This window comes from Oratosquilla oratoria, chromosome 12 (assembly GCF_046742065.1).
Source record: "Oratosquilla oratoria isolate Oo_2021 chromosome 12, ASM4674206v1, whole genome shotgun sequence".
NCBI classification, from domain to species: Eukaryota; Metazoa; Arthropoda; class Malacostraca; order Stomatopoda; family Squillidae; genus Oratosquilla; species Oratosquilla oratoria.
This window is the reverse complement of record NC_134788.1, coordinates 18,550,973-18,572,840: the sequence shown is the minus strand read 5'-3', so window position 1 is coordinate 18,572,840 and position 21,868 is coordinate 18,550,973. Positions and strand designations below refer to the sequence as shown.

The 21,868-nt window shown below is 37.1% G+C and overlaps 2 protein-coding genes across 7 annotated transcripts in view; one reads left to right on the top strand and one right to left on the bottom strand.

The window, feature by feature from the left end:
* Positions 1–21,403, bottom strand: part of LOC143031032 (uncharacterized) — a 52,950-nt gene extending 31,547 nt beyond the window's left edge. For 2 of the 3 annotated variants that reach the window (XM_076194392.1, XM_076194394.1), the window contains exons 1-3: positions 19,872–21,403; positions 8,011–8,161; positions 2,674–2,899 (exon numbers count right to left, since the gene is read on the bottom strand). In XM_076194392.1, the coding sequence (XP_076050507.1) occupies positions 2,674–2,899; positions 8,011–8,149 (365 nt within the window). In that variant the 5' untranslated portion in view covers positions 8,150–8,161; positions 19,872–21,403. The remainder of the gene's footprint in view (positions 1–2,673; positions 2,900–8,010; positions 8,162–19,871) is intronic. The other variant, XM_076194395.1, reaches the window with a different exon arrangement.
* On the top strand, positions 8,161–16,789 carry LOC143031030 (uncharacterized). 4 transcript variants are annotated; one of them, XM_076194390.1, is made up of 7 exons: positions 8,563–8,578; positions 12,173–12,363; positions 13,073–13,169; positions 14,065–14,423; positions 15,000–15,223; positions 15,699–15,885; positions 16,564–16,789. In XM_076194390.1, the coding sequence occupies exons 2-6, from the start codon at positions 12,174–12,176 to the stop codon at positions 15,783–15,785; spliced, it is 957 nt and encodes a 318-aa protein (XP_076050505.1). In that variant the 5' UTR covers positions 8,563–8,578; position 12,173; the 3' UTR covers positions 15,786–15,885; positions 16,564–16,789. The 4 variants fall into 4 exon arrangements, with proteins under 4 accessions (XP_076050503.1, XP_076050505.1, XP_076050504.1 ...); XM_076194389.1 differs by lacking the exon at positions 8,563–8,578 and having other exon boundaries at positions 11,900–12,363; XM_076194391.1 differs by lacking the exon at positions 8,563–8,578 and having other exon boundaries at positions 11,981–12,363; positions 14,065–14,315; positions 16,564–16,787.
* Positions 21,404–21,868: the final 465 nt, after the last annotated feature.

The following is a 21,868-nucleotide window of genomic DNA, read 5'->3' as shown; positions in this document are numbered from 1 at the left end:
TCATGTACAACAAATCTAATCTGCTTCTATTCGAGAATAATAGATATAATAGATGAGAGAGATGGGTGGGCAGACTGTGCCTATCTAGATCTACAAAAGGCATTTGACAAAGTACCGCACAAGACATTAATAGGAAAATTAGAATCAATAGGTGGCATTGCAGGGAATTTATTCAAATGAATGGAAGACTTCCTGACTGGGAGAAAAATGAGGGTAGTAATTAGAGACAAATACTCGAAATGGGAAGAAATGATAAGTGGTGCTCCACAAGGGTCAGTACTGGCTCCAATCATGTTTGCCATATATGTAAATGACATGGACAAAGGAGTTGAATGTTATATGAATTTCTTTGCAGATGATGCAAAAATATTAAAGAAAGTATCAACAAATGAGGACTGTGACTCATTACAATCAGACCTGGATACAATCTGGAAATGGACTCAAAAGTGGGAGGTGAACTTTAATATCAAGAAGTGTAGCATAATGGAGTTTGGTAAAAGCAAAAACAGAATTTCAAAAAATTACAGAATTGGTGAAAATTAAATAAAAAAAGTGCACTCGGAAAGGGACCTTGGAGTGATAATCAGCAATGACATGACACCGGACAGACAAATAAACAAAATAGTAGGTGAAACATACAACCTACTAAGGTCAATGAAAGTGGCATTTGAACACTTGGATGAAGAAATGATAAAAAAAATATTAGCCATATTGATTAGATCAAAACTGGAATATGCAGCGACACTATGGACACCGAGTGCTAAAAAGAATATAAGGAAACTAGAAAGAATACAGAGAGCAATAACAAAGTTGGCCCCAGCCCTTTCCAAATTAACGTACGAACAAAAATTATTATCAAAGCTAGAACTACCAACACTAAAGCAAAGAAGAGAAAGAGGTGATCTACTGACTATATATAGAATCATGAAAGGAATGGAAATCCTTGACAGAAAAGATTGACTAAAAAATGACAATTGAAAAACAAGAGGTCATGAAAAGAAACTCAAAAAGGACAACTATAGAAGAGACAGGAAAAAGAATAGCTTCCCACATAGAATGCTGGATATATGGAATAACTTAGATGAAAAAGTGTGCAAATACTATTCACGATTTTAAGAGTAAACTTGATGCTGAAAGATACAAAGACTGGTCACCACAAGCATAGCTCCCTTCCTGTATAATACAACTAAATATATATATATATATATATATATATATATATATATATATATTAAAGATGACAAATTTCAGTGCTGATGATCTTTAATTCTAATAATGTATTTTTCATTCTCTCTTAAGGAGTATAAAAATAATTTTGATATTTCTGTTGTCTTAAACACAATTTGCATTGAAAAGAAAATGTGTATATATATATATATATATATGTATATATGCACTCACATATCTCATCGCTTCCTGACAGAGTTACTCCACTCTCTTGTCACGTTTCCAATCCTGAAACCCTAGGGACCTACCATATTTCCACATTCAAACTCACCTTTCTCTTTCAGTTTAGTTTTACTCAGTGCTAACACATCTATAACAACCTTTCCACCAACCTCTGTTTTGTTCTCACTTATTCCACATTATCACACATTCAAAGACACCTAGCACAATAAAAAAAAAAAGCATTAGAAAATCAGAAAGAATTCAAAGAGCAGCGACAAAAATGGCACCCACACTATCAAATCTGATATACAAACAAAGATTGGAGAAATTACATCTGTCAACACTGGAACAGAGAAGAGAAAGAGGTAATTTGTTGACCATCTACAGAATTATGAAAGGGATGGAAATTCTTGATAAAGATAACTTATTAAAATGGGACAGAAGAGAAACAAGAGGACTTAAGAAGAAGCTAAAGAAGGACAGTTACAGAAGAGATTTGAAAAAGAATAGCTTCCCACACAGAGTGATTGATGTCTGGAACAAACTAAACGGGGGATTTTAAGAATACACTGGATGCAGAGAGATACAAGAACAGGTCACTACGAGCATAGCTCTCGTCCCGTAAAATACAACTAGATAAATACCCAATTACTGGGATTTTAGTTACAGTCTTCCTTCCAGACCTTCTTCTGTCTTAACATTTGCAGAAGAAAAGTACAGACAGGAGGATTCCTGGTTGTTTTGCCGTCCCAATTAGTCACCTTTTATGACGTGCATGGGAACCTGATGGTGATATTCTTATCCCCAAAAACTGAGGCATGTTTTGTAAGATATGGTTTAATGTCACAAACTCCCACTTGCAGAGGAGGCTAGGACAGTGCCCCTCACAAAGGACTTTGTAGTGTGGAAATTAATGAACCACTATGCCCTTGGTTCAACTTTGCCGGTGGCAGGGTTCAAACAGCCATCCCCTTGACCTTCGCCGCAAGTTATGAAACCCTAACCGGCTCAGCCAGTGAGCTTCTTTTATAAGACTATACAAAAAAGTCTAATAAATGGCACATCCATTTACAAAGTCTAAACAGATTACGGAACATAAACAACACTGCCAGAAGAGCCCTAAGAACACGATTATGATGCTTCATTCAAATCAACATTTATTTTTTCATGTTTTTTCTTACTAACTTAAATTCAATATACAAACTTACAACTATGACCAAGAAATTAATATCATATCTAATATCATACAGATAAGTATATGTCACTTTATTATTCATATCTTACCAAGCTGTTCTTTTCTGCAAATGAATGAGTATCTGTAACTGCAAGTTAAATCTTGGGGTTGGTAATCTGCAGGCACTCCACAGGTCCATGCAGCCTACTGATGTCTTAAGTGTTGGTTTTCCTGCAGCCCATGCATCAATGCTGACCAAGATGCCATTGATCCACTCACATATATATTGTAGATCAGGAAGACCATTTGTGGCTCCAGCCCATGCAGATGGATGTTCTGTAAAAAAATGAAGTAATCCTATAGATACGGGCACAAAATTTTTATTTTTTTAATCCTTATTGTTGCATATGAAAGGCAACTTTATTAGAAACAAAATGCTTTTTAAATTTTTTAAATAGCTTGAAAAATAAGGGAGACACGATTTTTTAAATTATTTTTTAATTTCGCATTTTTGGCTAGACCTTACCATGACAAAATGTTAGAATTAAGGGTGGTAATTTGTAAAGATTTTGGTAAAGAAATACACACAAACTCCAAACCACTGGTCCAATTTTATTGAAATTTGGAATACTTGGGTTTTATGGATCAACAAATCATACGAGCATGTTAAAAACAATGTGTGACATCTCCATCATACCATATTTGCCTTTTCATGGCAACTATTAAGTTGTCAATTTTTTTATTATCATCAATAAAATCCAAACCAGTGGCCCAATTGACATGCAATTTGGTATGTGAAGGTTTTATGGGTCAACAAATCACCTGAGCATGTCTTTAATATTGCCGGACCTTCTTCTTATACCATTCTTACTAACATCTATTATGTTGCCATGGCAACTGTTGTCAATTTAGAAATAATCAATAAAATCCAAACCACTGGTCCAATTGGCATGTAACTTGGCATGTGAAGGTTAAATTTAAGGGTCAACAAATCACCTGGGCATGTTATTAACATTGCAGGACTTTCTTATACCATTCCTACTAACACCTATCATGTTGCCATGGCAACTGTTGTCAATTCAGAAATAATCAATAAAATCCAAACCACTGGCACAACTGACATGCAACTTGACATGTGAAGGTTTTATGGGTCACCAAATCTCCTGAGCATGTCAAAAACAATGCAGGGCCTTCCTTTTATACTGTTCTTACTAACATCTATCATGTTGCCATGGCAACTGTTGTCAATTTAGAAATAATCAATAAAATCCAAACTGCTGGCCCAACTGACAGGCAACTTAGCATGAAAAGGTTTTATGGGTTAACAAATCACCTGAGCATGTCAATTACATTGCAGGACCTTCCTCTTATACCATTCTTACTAACACCTATCACGTTCCCATAGCAACTGTTGTCAATTTAGAAATAATCAATAAAACCCAAACCCCTGGCACAACTGACATGCAACTTGGCATGTGAAGATTTTATGGGTAAAAAAATTACCTGAGCATGTCAATAACATTGAAGGACCTTCCTCTTACACCGTTCTTACCAACACCTATCACGTTGCCATGGCAACGATATGTCGAGTAGGCATCTAAGCTTCAAGATTCTTAAATTGCACAAGTGCACTATTACCAACGATTTCAAAGTTGCTCATATCCGGTAGAATAGAGGCTAATAAACAACATTATTACATTAAATATTATATTATTTAGTTTCTTGCCTTTAGATTTTTACTTGGAAAACTAATTTACCAAGGCTAATATAAAAAATTGCATTGAAATCGGTAAGAATCAGTAAAGTTTTGAAGAACTGGGCATACACTTGTTTAACAAGATAATTTTGATACCCTGCGAATGTGCTGAATGCTCCAAGCATTCAAACTACATACATACATATACCAAGGCTTTTTCCCCTTTACAAGGGAGGTAGCCAGAAAGAAAAAGGCATAAAATCATTCTCACCCATTCCATCCCTAAATACACTCCACTCCCCTCCACCCTCCCTCCCATCTTAGCACCTCCTGGATGACGGTCATCCCTGCACTTTGTCCACTGCCCTGGGTCAGAGGCAGTGTCGCAAGTCACAGCACATCCACAGCAAGGCCGCTTCATTAAATCGGCGACCCCTCCTCTCCATCACCCCATGCATAAAAGGAGGCGGAGAGAAATCTCTTCGGGCTGCGTCAAATTTTGCTCACACATACTACCTCACCCCCCATCCCCCCACCCATTCCACCTCATGCATCACGTCATCATCCATATACAACCATTCTCCATTCACCCCTGTCTTCTGTCCTCTCCCACCCTTCCTCAACAGACATTCCCCTCTTCCCCAAAGCCCCCTTTACCCCATCCATCCATCTCATTCTAGGATGTCCCCTCATGTTCACTCCCACCACATCTGACTTCCATACCTCTTTTACTAGTCTTTTTTCACTCATTCTTTCCATGTGTCCAAACCATCCTAATACTCTTTCATCAACTCTATCTCCCAGTTCCCTTTCCACCCCTGTTCTCCTCACCTCCTCATTTCTCACTCTATCTAGCCTAGTAACCCCCATCATACTTCTCAGACACCTCATCTCAAACACATTCAAACTCCTCTCTTCCTCTCTATGTTCCATGTTTCTGCTCCATACAGTGCTGTTGGCACAATCACTCCTTCATACAGTCTCCTCTTAGAATCCATTCCCAAATGTCTATTCCTCATTACACTTTTTAATCCACCAAGGTATTTACTCGCTTCTCTCAATCTACATTCTACCTCCACCTTCGCTCCACCTTTTCCTACCACATTTGCACCCAAGTATCTAAAACTATCCACTTCCTCCAGTCGCTCTCCCTTTATGCTCACTTCCAGTCTGCTGCCACTTTCACCCCTTATACACCTCATCACCTTACTCTTACCCACATTTATCTTCAGTTTTCTTCTTTCACACACTCTCCCAAACTCTGTCACCAACTTCCTCAGTCCCTCCTCCAATCCTGCCACAAGCGCAGTGTCGTCTGCAAACAACAGCTGGCTCACCTCCCACTGTTCTCCACTTTCTTTAACCATCTCCAATCCCTGACCCACTACCCTTGCATTTACCTCTCACACTACCCCATCCATGTATAAGTTGAACAGCCAGGGTGACATAACGCATCCTTGACAAAGTCCCACCTTTACCTCGAACCACTCACCCTCTCCATTTCTTATCCTGACACATGTTCTACTACTCTCGTAAAAACTCTTGACAGCTCCCAGAAGCTTTCTTCCTATCCCATATATCCGCAAAACCTCCCATAGTGCCTTCCTGTCTACCCTGTCGTAAGCCTTTTCCAGATCCATAAAAGCCCAAAAAACATAATTCCCCTTTCCTATAGCTTTCTCACATATCTGTCTTACCACGAAAATCTGATCTACACAACCTCTACCTGTCCTAAATCCACACTGTTCCTCACCAATTACTACTCCTGTTCCTCTCCTAATCCTCTCAATCAAGATCCTCCCATAAGCCTTCCCAACTACACTTAACAAGCTTATCCCTCTGAAACTACTACATTCACACTTGTCCCCTTTTCCCTTGTAAAGTGGAACTATACAGGCACTCCTCCAGTCCTCCGGCACTCTACCCTCACTCCAGCAAACATTAAATAACCTCACCAGCCAGTCCACCATCATTATACCTCCTTTTTTTAGACATTCTGAATGGCATCCATCCAGACCAGGTGCCTTACCTGCTTTCATCATCTAAACAACTGCCTTCAATTCATCCTTCCTTATTTCTCCTCCATTTTCCTAGCTCATCACAGTCATTTTCTTAGCACTTCCTACTGCAACTATCTTTCCCTCCCTTTCCTCCTTCACATTAAGCAACTCCCTAAAATATTCTGTCAATCTTCCCCTTACTGCCTTCTCTTCCATTATCAACTCTCCATCTGCACCTTTTACCTTTTCTTCTCTACTTGATTCGCCTCCTCTTCCTCTCTTAATTTCTTTCCAAAACATCTTTTTATTACTTTCAAAATTTTCGGTCATACTCTTACCCCATTTCACATCTGCTCTCCTCTTTGCCTCCTTTACCTTGTGCTTTACTTCGCTCTTCTTTTCTTGGTATCTCTCATATGACTCCCTTGTCCTATTTTGTAACCAATCTGTGAAAGCTCGCTTCTTCTCTTCTCCAACCTTTTTTGTTTCCTCATCCCACCATTCACTACCCTTCCTTCTGTTTCCTCCTGTCCTTCTTGTTCCACACACCATCCTTGCACACTTTGTGACTCCCTCCTTGAACCATCCCCATTCCTCCTCCACTCCTAGCTCTACTCTATCCTTCTCTCCCTCCCACTCCTCCTTCAGCTTCTTCTTATATGCCTTCTCCTTTTCCTTTTCATTTAAAGAGTTCACTCTAAGCATCTCCCTACCTTTTGTCCTTTTGTTCAAACTAAGTCAAACAAAAATCAAAATCCAACAGGGCGTAAAAGATGGTGACAGCAGTGCCGCGCATGGTTTTGCGCGTGACTAAATGCCTACATGTATTGCAATGAAGCTCAAATGTAGATTAACCAACGATATTAAGCTTCTCATTTCTGGGAGAAAATAGGTTAAAAAATGTGGTTCTTTAATTTTCAATATTGGTTATTAATGCCTTACTTTAATATTTTTACTCAGAAAACTATTTTGCCAAGGTTGATAACCAAATTTACGTTTAAATCGGTAAAAATTTGTTCGTATTTCAAGAATTGGGCATACACTTGCCCAACAAGATAATTTGAGTACCATGTGCATGCGCTGAACGATGCAAGCATTCAAACTGAGACATACTTATTTAAACGGGCCACAAAAGATTGCGTTGTAAACAGTACATGTGTGATGGTGGCGCCATGAGCGGATGCACCCGTATCTAAATCCTGTAATCATTACATTTCGTCAGGGCCGGATTTACATGTTGCGGGGCCCCGGGCCCTGAAAGTATGCAGGGCACTGTCAGGTTCACCCACCTACCCCATTAAAGTATCATCCCAGTTTTCATGCAATGTGCTCTCAGCCACCTCGAAGTTTGGTTACATTCATGGTAGAGCTCAGTCACAGTCTGCTGATTATTTGCTTTAACACAATACACCAAAAAAGTGCTTATACTATTGTAATGCACTTGGCGTGGGGCCCCTAAATACACAGACAGGGCCCTGGGCCGTGGCCCTGGTGGCCCTGCCTTAAATCTGGCCATGCATATCATATTTAATATTATTTCATGGTTGTGTTGTCTCATTTTTCACATTTTCATATTAATAATTAAAGAATATCTGGAATTGAGGATCATGGATGTTCTATTGAAAAACATCTAAAAGCAAAAGAAATACTTGCTGCATACCAACTGATAACACTAAACTTCATCTTCAAAAGACCAGAAAGATCATACCTGATTTTTTTTACTTAATCATGGACCTCCAAAAACTTCTTACCATCCATAAACGTTGCAAGGGTTCCATGGTAAGCATTGCAAGTGTGGTGTGCATTGTTCCAGTCAGTGTAATGGGTTGAGTTGGCCAGATAATAACAATCTTCACCAGGTACTTTCCAACCATGTGGACACCCAGTCATGGAATCTTCAATCTTTGTGGAAGACAATAACTACCCAGTAAACATGGTTAAAATGGGCCGTTTCTAGTTTCCTTGCGGCATGTTAAGGCAGTTCGAGTTCTGTTTTGCCTTAAGCTAACTGTAACGGGGCCAGTTAAATGCTGCCATTTTATAACCGACTTTAAATTGTACCGTTATCATACCGGAATGCTACCGTTTAATCATAACGTACAAATGGGCCAGTTCTGGCCCGGTTAAGATAGATTGCAGTGTTTATAACGTTACATCTCGCGCCATTCCATCTACGGAGATAACGTCCGAGCCTTCGAAGCATGCTCCAAAGAGTTCCGATCTCACATTTTGAATCCAAAGAAACTACAAGAGCGTGTGTTTTTTCACGGGCTGATATATTTTTCATTTTGCTGTGTCGATTCCACTTTTTATTACCAGGTAACAAAGCAATGACATAACGTATACATTATAGCCTAGTGATTACACTTCAGTGGCAGCAGTTTGTTTGGTAATGATTTTATAGCGGGTCTGTTGCATTAAATTTCCTTGGGTGAGCGACAATGTGTAAGTCTGGCACTTTATCAGTTTATCAGACACTGGGCCTATAACGTTGTAAGCTATCAACGCCAGCTTAAGTAAATTTTATTTTAATTCCTGAATTTTGAAATTAGGTTAAGCAATATTATCATGTATAGTGTTGTTTATTAAAAGCCTCTAGGCCTAACAGTTATTAAAAACTAAAAAAAAACAATTCTACACCTACACTAGAATAATTCTATTTTTAATATTACTAAACTAGTAGGCCTATAGTCAAAACATCTCAACCACAGCCTTTTTTATATCAGTTGTGGGCTCTATTTGATACTACTTGTTACTGTTACTAATACTAGTGAGTTGTGTTGGGTAAGGCTAGAGCTCTACTTATAAATTTATTGTTAGGTATAATCACTGAAGCATATCTGAGTTATTTGTTTATTGTGCTGTATAGAGCTGTATAAAATAATTCAAGTATTAAACAATTTAGTATTCAATATTTTTAAAAATTAGCAATGTCAATTTGGACAAAACGTCGAAAAATAAAAAATTATGTAAATCATCATTTAGAAAATATTATGAAGAAGTCTTCAGAAAATGTGGATATTGTTGATTCTAGTCATAACCAAAATGTTAACATTGTGAAAGTAGCACATAGTTTGCCATCTAGTTCTATTTATGTACAAAATAGTTAAATATAAAGATAGTAATGAGGTACATCAAACTTCACAAGAGTCTTATAAAGAAATGGTTGGCTTTGAAATTGAGGAAGACAATACTATCCTGCATGATAGTGATTGTCATAATAATTATGATTCTTCTGACTATGATTATGTATCATCCGATAATGATGGAAATGGTGACTCACAGACTTTTCAAATTGAGTTGATGGATTTATTGTCCAGATGGGCAGTACAGTTTAATGTAACTCATATTGCACTAAAAGAACTACTTAAAATTTTGAGTCTAGTACAACCATACCTCCCTAAAGATCCAAGAACACTCATTAAAATAGGGAAGATTGATCAAATTGTGCAAATACAAGGTGGTGAGTATTATCATTTTGGTGTTGCTACTGGTATATTAAATCAGCTGACATACCGTAGTGATTTACTGGAGCAAGTCGTACTAAAGTTACATATAATTATTGATGGTCTACCACTGTTTAAAAGTGCCAAAACTCAGTTTTGGCCTATTCTGGGGTTAATTCCAGGAACAGCAAAATCACAACCTTTTGCTATTGGTATATTTTGTGGTGATTCAAAGCCAGGTAGTGTTGAAGAATTTCTTTCTTATTTCATTGATGAAATGAGAGAGTTAAAGGTAAATGGAATAAAATATGAAGATAAGACCTATCAGGTAGTTATAAAGGCTTTTGTTTGTGATGCTCCAGCACGATCCTTTATCAAATGTATTAAAGGGCACACTGGCTATACTGGATGTGAAAAGTGTGACCAGTCTGGTGTTTTTGAGAAGAAAATAACATTTCCAGATACTAATGAACAGTTGCGCACTGACATAGCATTTGATGAAATGCATGATAGAGACCACCACAAAGGAGAATCCCCTCTTAAAAGATTAGGTGTTGGTCTTGTGTCTCAAGTGCCTTTGGATTACATGCACCTTGTGTGTTTAGGAGTAATGAAGAAGCTGATTTGGCTTTGGTTGAAAGGACCATTGACTGTAAGAATAGGGAGACAAGTTAAAGATAGTATATCTGAAAGACTTCAAAGTTTAAGACAATTTATCCCTCGAGAATTTTCAAGAAAACCTCGTGGCTTAGATGATATTGATCGATGAAAAGCTACTGAATATAGATTGTTTCTGTTATATACAGGCTTGGTTTCATTAATTGACAGACTTCCTCTAGAAATATACCATAATTTCATGCTTCTATCTGCTGCTGTTCATATTTTAGCCAATCCCAAGCTAGCTTCAACTCATTGTGATTATGCACAGCAGCTTCTATTGTCATTTATTCAGCATTTCATGAGATTGTATGGTTCAGAGTTTGTGACCTATAATGTACATTCTCTAATGCATCTTCCTGATGATGTAAAGTTGCATGGACCTCTAGATTCATTTTCATCCTTCCCTTTTGAGAATTTTCTTGGAGCTTTGAAGAGAATGTTAAGAAAACCTAGTGGTGCATTACCCCAAATAATTAGGAGATTAACAGAAATTTCAAATATAATGCAGCCTCAGGTTGCTGCACATTTTCATCCTAAAGGCCAACATTATGAAGGACCTGTCCCAGCTCAGTATCTACTTTCAAAATATAAACAGTATACTGAATTTCATAATGGGAAATTTGTCATAAGTAGAAAAACAGGCAACAACTGTTTTCAAATTCAAGGCACAGTATGTTTGGTTCAAAATATTTTTAGCCAAAATGATGAAATTTTTGTAGTGTATAAACGTTTCATGACTCAAGGTTTATTATTTGATTATCCAGTAGAATCTTCAAAATTGAATATTCATGCTGTTTCTAATTTACAGTGAATTGTTAGTAGCAAATGTTAAAGTCATATCAGGCAAGTATGTCTTACTGCCCAATTGTGCCAACTCTGCTGCAATTCCTCTAATACATTCATTTTAGCTGTCATTTTTATCTTTTATGTAAAATTACATTAGAACATTGAAATTGGGATTTTGTCTTAATTTATATATTCTTTGTTTCATGAGATAGTATTATTCTATTAAGATTTATATCAATATATATGGTGTTATACCATTTGGCTGAATCATTTTACCAAAGGTTGGGATAATGCATATCAGGTATTACTAAAAATTATAAAATAGTCATGTTTTGAGAATGTCTGAAACCCACTTTTCGACCTACCAGTGAACTGTAACTGTCAAATGCCAATATAATACTATGGATTAATATAGTATTTTTTGCCCTATTACCCCTCAAGCCTGTATTTACCTTATATTTAGCTTGAGCCCAAACAATTAATCTACATCATTCTATATATTTTGAGAATATAGTAATAATTAAAGGTATTAAACTGTGTTTAGAAAGACAAAAATATATGTACTATTAGTGGGTATTTTAACTTTAAATGGAAGTGTTCAGTGCAAATGCAGTAGAAAATATCCAAATGTTAGATACACAGTTTTACCAGTAATGTTTATTGTTAAAAGTAAAAGTAAGTTTTCACTCGGTGATGCCTAGAAACATTATCATTTTAAAAATAGATAGGGTTGTTGTTTCAAATAAATGATATCACGTAATACACAATTTAACCAAATGTCAATGCCTAAAACAAGGTTAAACTAAACTTTCTTGTAAAATGTAAGCTATGAATATAATTATTTGTTTTCTGAACATGGTTAGAACTTATCTGCAGTCAGATATTTCTGTCATTATTGATTTTATGATACTATATCATATATTTTGATTTATTAATAATACTATTTGCTGCCACTTGAAATTTTCTCTATGCTGTAAACAATACCTATGCCTAAGCTAATGTTAGCCTTTAATTGCCACAGAATGTATGTTATTGTCGCATTCACCAATAATAATACTGTTGAGATGGTCCCCAGTGGATGGATCCTGGGGCAGGATGAGACCTGGTGGCCAAAGAGTAAATCGTTGACAGCAATTACAAAGATGATAAAAGATAGGGTGGTGCCAGACCACACATGGGAGAGGCATAAGATGCGTGTCATCTGTGCGGCAGGTATGTAATATCTGATCATTCTTGGAATGACATAATTAAATTTGTGACATATGGACTGATTAACTCTTAATATATCCCCTCTCTGATTTTCCTTGGTACATTCAAGTTAAGTTTTTGTAATTGTAGTTGCTGTCGATTCTGTAATTGAGTATAAAACTTATTTTTAGACATTTTAAATGCTGAAGATATATCATATGTAAATTGATAAATAAATTCAGTCAGTTAAAATGATAAGAAATAATTGTTTCCCCCCATAATTATATCTCTTGATGAGACTTGAAGGTAAATATTCTTTGGTGGTAAATGACTTTGTTAGAATACATTCATTTGCAAAGATTTCATTTGATCTAATTCTAATAATAAAGTGTCCACTAAACTTTTGATTTTTTTTTTTTTTTACTTTACAGCTATTTTCCTTATTTATTATATCACCCCTTTGAATTCAGTTCATTTGCTGATTTTTTCTTTTGTTCTTAAAACTGCTGATAGTAAGTTACAAAGAATCTGTGTTCATTTTTTGGGTTATGGTATCTTTTAATTTGAAATATTCTCAGGTTTTGTAATTGATAAGGCAGTTAAAAAACATGTGCCTCTTTATCACATTGGCTTTGAACAATTTTGAAATAATTCCCTAGAATTCTCCTATAATCTTAAATCATTTTTCTCCAATAAAACTCATATGAGGTTTTTGGTATTTTTTGCCCTCCAGATACATATGAAGATGGAAGACGGAAAGCAAGGGAGGCTGAAGAGACAGATAACCCTGTCAGCCAAGGTGAAGAGGAGCTTGGACGAGGAGCAAGAAGGTATAAATTGGTTTCATGTACTTTTAGCTTATCAGGTATAGCTGGCAGATAGCTGCGATCTGCAACTCCAAGCAAAAATATGATTATTTACATAATAGAGTGAAGGAGAAGTGTGAGGGGAGATAAATTGACAAAACCATAACCAAAAAGAGATATTACAATCTATTATTTAATCAATGTGAATTACATAAAGAACTGAGATGGAGCAATAACTATATATAATAGGCAGATTTGATATACAAAACAGGACATCCTCAAAAAGGGTAATAAATGAATGAAAAGTTTCTGTCCTGATTTATCTTGTGCCGGCTTTTCTGGATAATATATATATTATCAGAAATATTTTGGTTGAAACCCTTATATATTGTATATTATCCTAATTTTGCAGGATAATGAAGCTGTTATTTTTTTATTTGTGAGTATAAATTAGTGGGAGGTGATTGGGGCTTTAATTGGTGATGGGTAACTTTTGTATTGCTTGTAAAATCCTATGCTTATATCTGACCTTAAATAATTCCTTATATTTAGTAGTTGGTTATATTACTCCATATACAAGAGATATATAATGGGATAATATTTGGATTTTATTGTTGTGTTCTTGTAGTAGGTAAGGTGTACTTAGTTACTGTGATTGTGGACCAAAATATTCAGTAGAATTACATTGATTTTAATTTGCTTTTCATAGGTATACATTTTTCATTTATTATTGACTTCATTCATTGTATGAATTTTAGAACTTGTGTGCCCATATTTTTGGTGCATACCCAGCTTCATTACTTATTTCAGATGTGATTTTCCTTATTGGATATTAATGTAGAAACGTTTTTTGTGTGTATTGTTTAGGAATGGTGAAAATCATGTTCTTTATTATAGGGGTGATTTGAATTTTTTGCAGGATTAGATCAAGATACCCTCCTAGTAGCGACGAGGAAGAGGACTATGTTCCAAAAGCAAAAAGAAAGTTGGCCAAAGCACCTGCAATCCAAAAGATGCCATCAGTTGTGTCAGTGAACATTGCGCAATTCGACACGTTTGACGATGCAGCGGGTGTGTCTGACATATTAATTGATACATCCAGCCTAGCTCCAACCAGTACCCCAATTAGAGTGTCAACAGCACCCGTTTCAACAGCACCCGTTAGCTCAGGTATCATGTTCGACAATGCAGGGGGTGTGTCTGACATATTAATTCATACATCCAGCCTAGCTCCAACCAGTACCCCAATTAGAGCGTCAACAGCACCTGTTAACTCAGGTATCTGTTTATCTGTTAAACCTATTTCAGTCAATTTCTATCGAAAAAATAATATATTTAAAATTTCTTGCTTTGTTTTAAAAAATTATTCTTAGCACTAGTTCTGGTGGTAACTTTTACTGGTTTGAAGCTATGCCTGAGTTATTAACTTTTCCAAATAATATACATACATATACCAAGGCTTTTTCCCCCTTTAAGGGGGGGTAGCCAAAAAAGAACAAGGCATAAAATCACTCCCACCCTTTCCATCCCCACACCCGACTCCCCTCCACCCTCCCTCCCATCTTAGCCCTCCTGGATGATTATAGATGATAATATAGATTCTAATGGATGATAATATAGATTCTATGGATGATAATATAGATTCTACTTAATTTCAATTAAGGGCTGCTTATCATTTCTGTCATATGAATGATTGAATGTACTTCTCATTCTCAAAAGTTGTGAAATAATTTATTTTTATGCTAACCGAATGAGCTTAGTACAATGTTAATATTTTTTTTGTGTAAGATGCAAGATAATTTTAAAAATAAAAAGTTTATGGTATTCATTTTGCGTATTTTACCCTTTTTGCAGCGCGAGATGTAGAGTTTCTTACCGTTTTAATGGAATTGAAACATGATCTGGAGGAGCTGCATGCTGAGGTGAGAGCCTGCAGGGCAGAGCTGCAGAAGCTCAATAAAACGAGCAGAAAGGTTGATGACGCTGAGCTTCCAATGCAGTTGCCACTCACCTCCTTAGAGGAGTTTGACGTATTCGAGGGCTGGTTAAATGAAGATAAAAAACACCAAAAGATATTGGTAAGAACGTTTTTTCAGTGTACGCTAGCTTTTCTGAAATTATCTAGATTAATATGCGACAAAAAAGGAGTACCACTCAGATGCATTTAATCGTTTGCCAATTACTTCTGTTAGAAAATTATGATGACTCTGTCCAAATATTGTATTTACCAACGTTTCTTATATTGTCTAGTGTCTGTAGAACGTACCTTATTTATTGTCATGTTTTACACGAGTACATACAATAGCATTTTAAGGATTGTTACTGGTAATTCTGACCCAACTACGATTGTGTCATTTTAGAGGGCACATTTTGTTGCTGCAGTTATTTTGTAGTAGGTGTCTCTTTGTTTTTAATTTATTATTGCTATTCGACTTTTAAATACTTTTTTTAGGCTCCATCTTGCTCCCTAACCCGGCTTCTCTTTCTAATAATTGTCTCTGCTTAAGTTTGTCATTCATAGTTCATTTCTGTGTAATACCTCTTCTACTTCAGGAGAACAAGCTCTGCTTGATTGGAGGCTTTGACCTACGGGACTGCGTCAGGAGGATGGGCTCTTCGCTACTAAGCCACCTGCTCTAGGTCAAATTCAACTGGATTGGAACGAAGGGCTGGAAGAGCAAGGATGATGCGGAGGCAAAACGGGGTTTTAAATCCACAACGCTGTCTACAGTCTGGATTGGTATGTTTTATCTTTGGTCTAAGAGAACTATTTTTTAATGAATATTGATATCGAAATACTGGTGATATGTATGGGGAATGAATAGCATCATTTTCGTTATTAATTTTTTATTCTTATTTACAGTTTGAGATTGTTGAAAGTGCATCAGATGCCCCTTGTTATATTAAACGAATAACCCGGGTATATGGGGGCCATTGGGGGGTTGTTTTTAATAATGTCAAGATTCTATATATCGACCCTATTTTGGTTTACTTGTTAGGGTGCTGAAATATGGTTTTGGGCACAATGATCACTAACGTAATTTATTGAAGTTATTAGCTATAGGTGTTTACACTGTCTATTTCACATGTTTCTGCATGATTGTTTTTTTTGTTATATCCCTTTTGTCTTACTTTAGAAGGCATTTAAATAAATAAATGTCGAATTGGATCTATTTCTAATACTATGCATTTCTTGCAAGCTAGCAAGCAGTACTTACTGAAACCTAACCTTCGTACAAAAAACTTATAATTCCCCATAAACGTGTTGAACTTTTATGTAGATGTAAGTCTACTTCAGCTTTCTTCACTTGTTTTAAGGAAAAATACTAACTTAGAGGTTCTGAATGTCTTATCAATTCTATTTGTTCAACTGATTTTTAAATATCTATTAACATAGTTAATTCTTTCCACTTTTCAGGTGCTATCCTCCGTTTAACTTGCATTGAAGGTGCTGTGCAAGCCCATGTAGAGCGGGAAATCATGATTTATCTGAGAAATGCCTCAGACAGATGTGGAGGCAGAAAAAGGAGGAAGCAGGACTCTGCTACATCCGTTTGATAATAGAAGTCTTAATTGGTCTTAGTTTAAAATAAGTATAATGCCATTAAGTCAGACCCAGTCGACACCTAGAAGTCAGATAACATACAACATAGTTCTTCTGTACAATTGCAAATGAAATAATATTTGTTAAATTAATATTTCTTGTTATTGTGTATTCACCTGGTCTTTCACCAGGTCTTTGGATCACGTGTTGGACTCGTGATCGACAGCTATTACTATATATTAGACATTTGTGAAAATGACAATTGGTTCTAATGCATTTGCCTAATTCCAAACACTAAATTAAAATGTGAATGTAGTAGTTTCAGAGGGATTAGTTTGTTGAGTGTAGTTGGGAAGGCTTATGGGAGGATCTTGGTTGAGAGGATTAGGAGAGGAACAGATGGAGTAATTGGTGAGGAACAGTGTGGAATTAGGACAGGTAGAGGTTGTGTAGATCAGATCTTTGTGGTAAGACAGACATGTGAGAAAGCTATAGGAAAGGGGAATTATGTTTTTTGGGCTTTTATGGATCTGGAAAAGGCTTATGATAGGGTAGACAGAAAGGCACTGTGGGAGGTTATGAAGATATACGGGATAGGAGGAAAGCTTCTGGGAGCTGTCAAGAGTTTTTATGAGAATAGTAGAGCTTGTGTCAGGATTGGAAATGGAGAGGGTGAGTGGTTCGAGGTAAAGGTGGGACTTCATCAAGGATGCGTTATGTCACCCTGGCTGTTCAACTTATACATGGATGGGGTGGTGTGAGAGGTAAATGCAAGGGTAGTGGGCAAGGGATTGGAGATGGTTAAAGAAAATGGAGAAAAGTGGGAGGTGAGCCAGTTGTTGTTTGCGGACGACACTGCGCTTGTGGCAGGATCGGAGGAGGGATTGAGGAAGTTGGTGACAGAGTTTGGGAGAGTATGTGATAGAAGAAAGCTAAAGATAAATGTGGGTAAAAGTAAGGTGATGAGATGTACAAGGGGTGAAAGTGGCAGTAGACTGGAAGTGAGCATTAAGGGAGAGCGACTGGAGGAAGTGGATAGTTTTAGATACTTGGGTGCAAATGTGGCAGGGAAAGGTGGAGTGAAAGTGGAGGTAGAATGTAGATTGAGAGAAGCGAGTAAATGCCTTGGTGGATTAAAGAGTGTGATGAGGAATAGACATTTGGGAATGGATGCTAAGAGGAGACTGTATGAAGGAGTGATTGTGCCAACAGCACTGTATGGGGTACAAACATGGAACATAAGAGAAGAAGAGAGAAGGAGTTTGAATGTGTTTGAGATGAGGTGTCTGAGAAGTATGATGGGGGTTACTAGGCTAGATAGAGTGAGAAATGAGGAGGTGAGGAGGAGAACAGGGGTGGAAAGGGAGCTGGGAGATAGGGTTGATGAAAGAATATTAGGATGGTTTGGACACATGGAAAGAATGAGTGAAGAAAGACTAGTAAAAGAGGTGTGGAAGGCAGATGTGGAGGGAGTGAACATGAGGGGGCGTCCTAGGATGAGGTGGATGGATGGGGTGAAGGGGGCTTTGGGGAAGAGGGGAATGTTTGTTGAGGAAGGACGGGAGAGGACAGAAGACAGGGGTGAATGGAGAGTGGTTGTATATGGATGATGTTATGATAGCATGAGGTGGAATGGGGGGGTGGATGGGGGGTGAGGTAGTGTGTGTGAGCAAAATTTGACGCAGCCCGAAGGGATTTCTCCCCGTCCTTTCATTTTATGCAATGGGGGGACAGAGAGGGGGGGGTCGCCGATTTAATGAAGCGGCCTTGGTGTGGATGTGCTGTGTCTTGCGACACTGCTTCTGACCCAGGGCAGTGGACAAGGTGCAGGGATGACCCGTCATTCAGGAGGTGCTAAGATAAGAGGGAGGGTGGAGGGGTGTGGAGTGTATTCAAGGATGGAATGGGTGGGAATGATTTTATGCCTTTTTCTTTTTGGCTACCCCCCTTGTAAGGGGGAAAAAGCCTTGGTATATGTATGTATGTAAATTAAAATGATCACATGTAAAATGAAATTCTGCCGAAATATATGACCAATTTAACGGGTGTTGAGAATTTGTTTCCAAATTTGTGTATGTCTAGGATATATGCGATATGCGAAATATCAAAATGTAAGCTTATTAATATCAGAGACAAACGCCATGTTTACTATGTCTGTTTATAACGGACTGAGTTTTAGACAAAGGCTGTATAAACATTGACTAATCATTTGTGTGTGTGTTAGTCGCTGATAATTATAGTTTGTACATTCAATTTTGGCATCGTGTATATATAATAGTTATTCAAACAATTTTAGCAAATTTAGAAAATATGATTTCTCAGCACCGGTGATATTTGTGGTTAACCGTGAATGAGCCATTGCCGGGGGGGATAACATTTGCCATAACTGGGCTGTATCTGTATATAAATGGCTGCGTTAAGGGAATCCCAAAAAGGCCCAGAACCGGCGCGTTGTGGCCCAGTTACGGCTGCCGTAACCGGCCTGTTATTGGACTTGAACCGGCTCCATTAAGGAAAACCTGAAAGGGGCCAGAACTGGTCCCTTTGTTGAACAATGACGGCAGCCATAACCGGCCCGTTTAAAAGCCTGTGTGCAAACACTGCCGATGCCATTAAGGTTCCAAAACGGTACCGTTACGGCATAATGGCAAGCCTGAATAGGCCCACTTTTGGCTAAGAGGGAAACCAGAAATGGGCATAAAGTGGGCCATTTCGGGCATGTTTACTGGGTATTATATAATTATTATACACAAAATCATACAGCACATTATGAAGGAATCTGATTCTGTTAAATATGCTTTTGATCCAATTTTTATGGGGAACATGCAGATTTAGGTGAAGCAAGGGAATTATCCTAATGAAGACCACATGCCCTTATTATAATTGACATAAAATATCAATGTTGACACCATTACTATTATTATATAGAATTATTCACAAAATACATATTTCTGCATTGTGTATTACTTTTACATGTCGTAAGCCAAATCAGTGTACTATTCTTATTTTTCTTCCTATATTCAGTATCTGAATCATGACTATAAATGTATATATGAATTGATCGACTAAGCAATCAACTGGTACTCCATTTGTATACAATTTAGTTCCATAAATTTTCAGTTTAGTTGATACTTATTCAACTTTCCGGTAGCTATTGTTGATGTCACTACAGTATTTCTTACTTCTGTTATATCCGGGGGGAAGGTTCTCAATCTTTATGCTAGGATATTTGTAACATTTTCTTTCCATTTTGAATAATATAGTACCCTCCCACCATCCACTTCACGTCTAACACTCGACTTCGCCCACTGTGTTTCAATGCGCAATCGCATTTCCTAAAAATGCAACGTTTGATATATGAAATTAAATATTTCATAAATAGTTTTCTCTGTGAAAAAATACTTGGAAAAATAAGAAGAGTTATTTGTGAAACTGAAAAACATAGCGTGAGAAAAAGTAAAATAATATGTATGTGTATACACACACACACACGCGCGCGCACACACACACATGGGCTGATTGTGCCTTCCTAGACTTGCAAAAAGCTTTTGACAAAGTACCACACAGAAAATTACAAAAAAAAAAAAAAAAAAATGGAACACATAGGAGGAATACAAGGGTTAGAGGACTTCCTGACTGGTAGAAAGATGAGAGTAGTGCTCAGAGAAAAATATTCAGATTGGAAAGAGGTGATCGGTGGAGTACCGCAAGGATCTGTATTGGCACCAATAATGTTTGCTACTTATGTGAATGACATGGACGAGGATGTGAAATGTTACATGAGCTTCTTAGCAGACGACGCCAAACTGTTAGGAAAGTAGAAACTGATAAGGACTGTGAAACACTGCAGGAAGACCTGAATAAGGTATGGAACTGGAGTCAGAAATGGGAAGTGGACTTTAATACTAAGAAGTGTAGCATAATGGAGTTTGGAAAAAGCAAAAATAGAATATCAGGAAAATATACAATTGGAACCAAGGAAGTAAAGAAGGTAGGATCCGAAAAAGATTTGGGGGCAATTATCACAAACGACTTATCCTATGACAAACAGATTAACAAAATTTCGGGGAGGCTTACAACTTGCTAAGATTAATAAAAGTGGCATTTGCATACTTGGACGAAAACATGAAAAAAAAATATTGGTTACATTAACAAGGCCTAGACTAGAGTATGCGGCGACATTGTGGTCACCCAGTACCAAAAAGAATATAAAGAAAATAGAAAAAATCCAGAGAGCAGCAACAAAAATGGCACTTGCACTTGCAAACCTATCATATGAGGAGAGATTGGCTAAACTGGAGTTACCGACGCTGGAGCAAAGAAGAGAGAGAGGTGACCTACTGACCATCTACAGAATCATGAAAGGCACAGAGATACTTGATAGAGAAGATTACTAAACTGGGACAAGAGAAACACAAGAGGACATGGAAAGAAAAAAAAACATAGCTACAGAAGAGAAATGAAGAAAAACAGTTTTCCACATAGAATAGTGGACACTTGGAACAAACAGGAGCTTCAGCTTACAGATTGGGATGCAAAATTAATCGAAAGACCTGTAGATCAGATGTGGGAAATATTTCAAAATACGCTCACTAAGATGATTCAAACTTACATTCCTTTTAAGGACAGACGTCCCCCAAATCAGGCTCGCCCAAAGTGGCTCGACAAAGAAACTGAAAAAAGTATTGCTAAAAAGAGACAGGCTTATAAGAAATATAAGTGCTCGGGTGCATCTAATGACTATGAAAGTTATGTGTCAATACAGAGAGATTTAAAAAAGACAATAAGAAAAAGAAAACGACAATACGAAATAAACATCGCTGATAAATCCAAAGAGAATCCCAAAGAATTCTATAGTCACATTAGAGATAAAAAGTTTGTTAGGAATCACATTGGTCCACTATTATCTGCTGACGGTCAACTTGATTATTCAAATGAAGGAATGTGTAATATCTTAAACAATTATTTTAGCTCGGTATTCGTAAACGAAACACCTCAAAGTGAATTCCAAACTGAAACGTGTGAAAAGTCTAGGGTAAACTTACTCACTACGGTAAATATAACAAAAGAAAAAATTAAAAGGTGTATAGATAAACTCAAAGTTAATAAAACACCAGGGCCTGACGGTTGGCATCCAAGAATATTAAAGGAAATGAAAAATGAGATTGTTGTTCCATTA

Coding starts and splice junctions, on each gene's coding strand:
- LOC143031030 (XM_076194388.1), top strand. CDS start 9,353: ATGTACAAAATAGTTAAATATAAAGATAGTAATGAGGTACATCAAACT.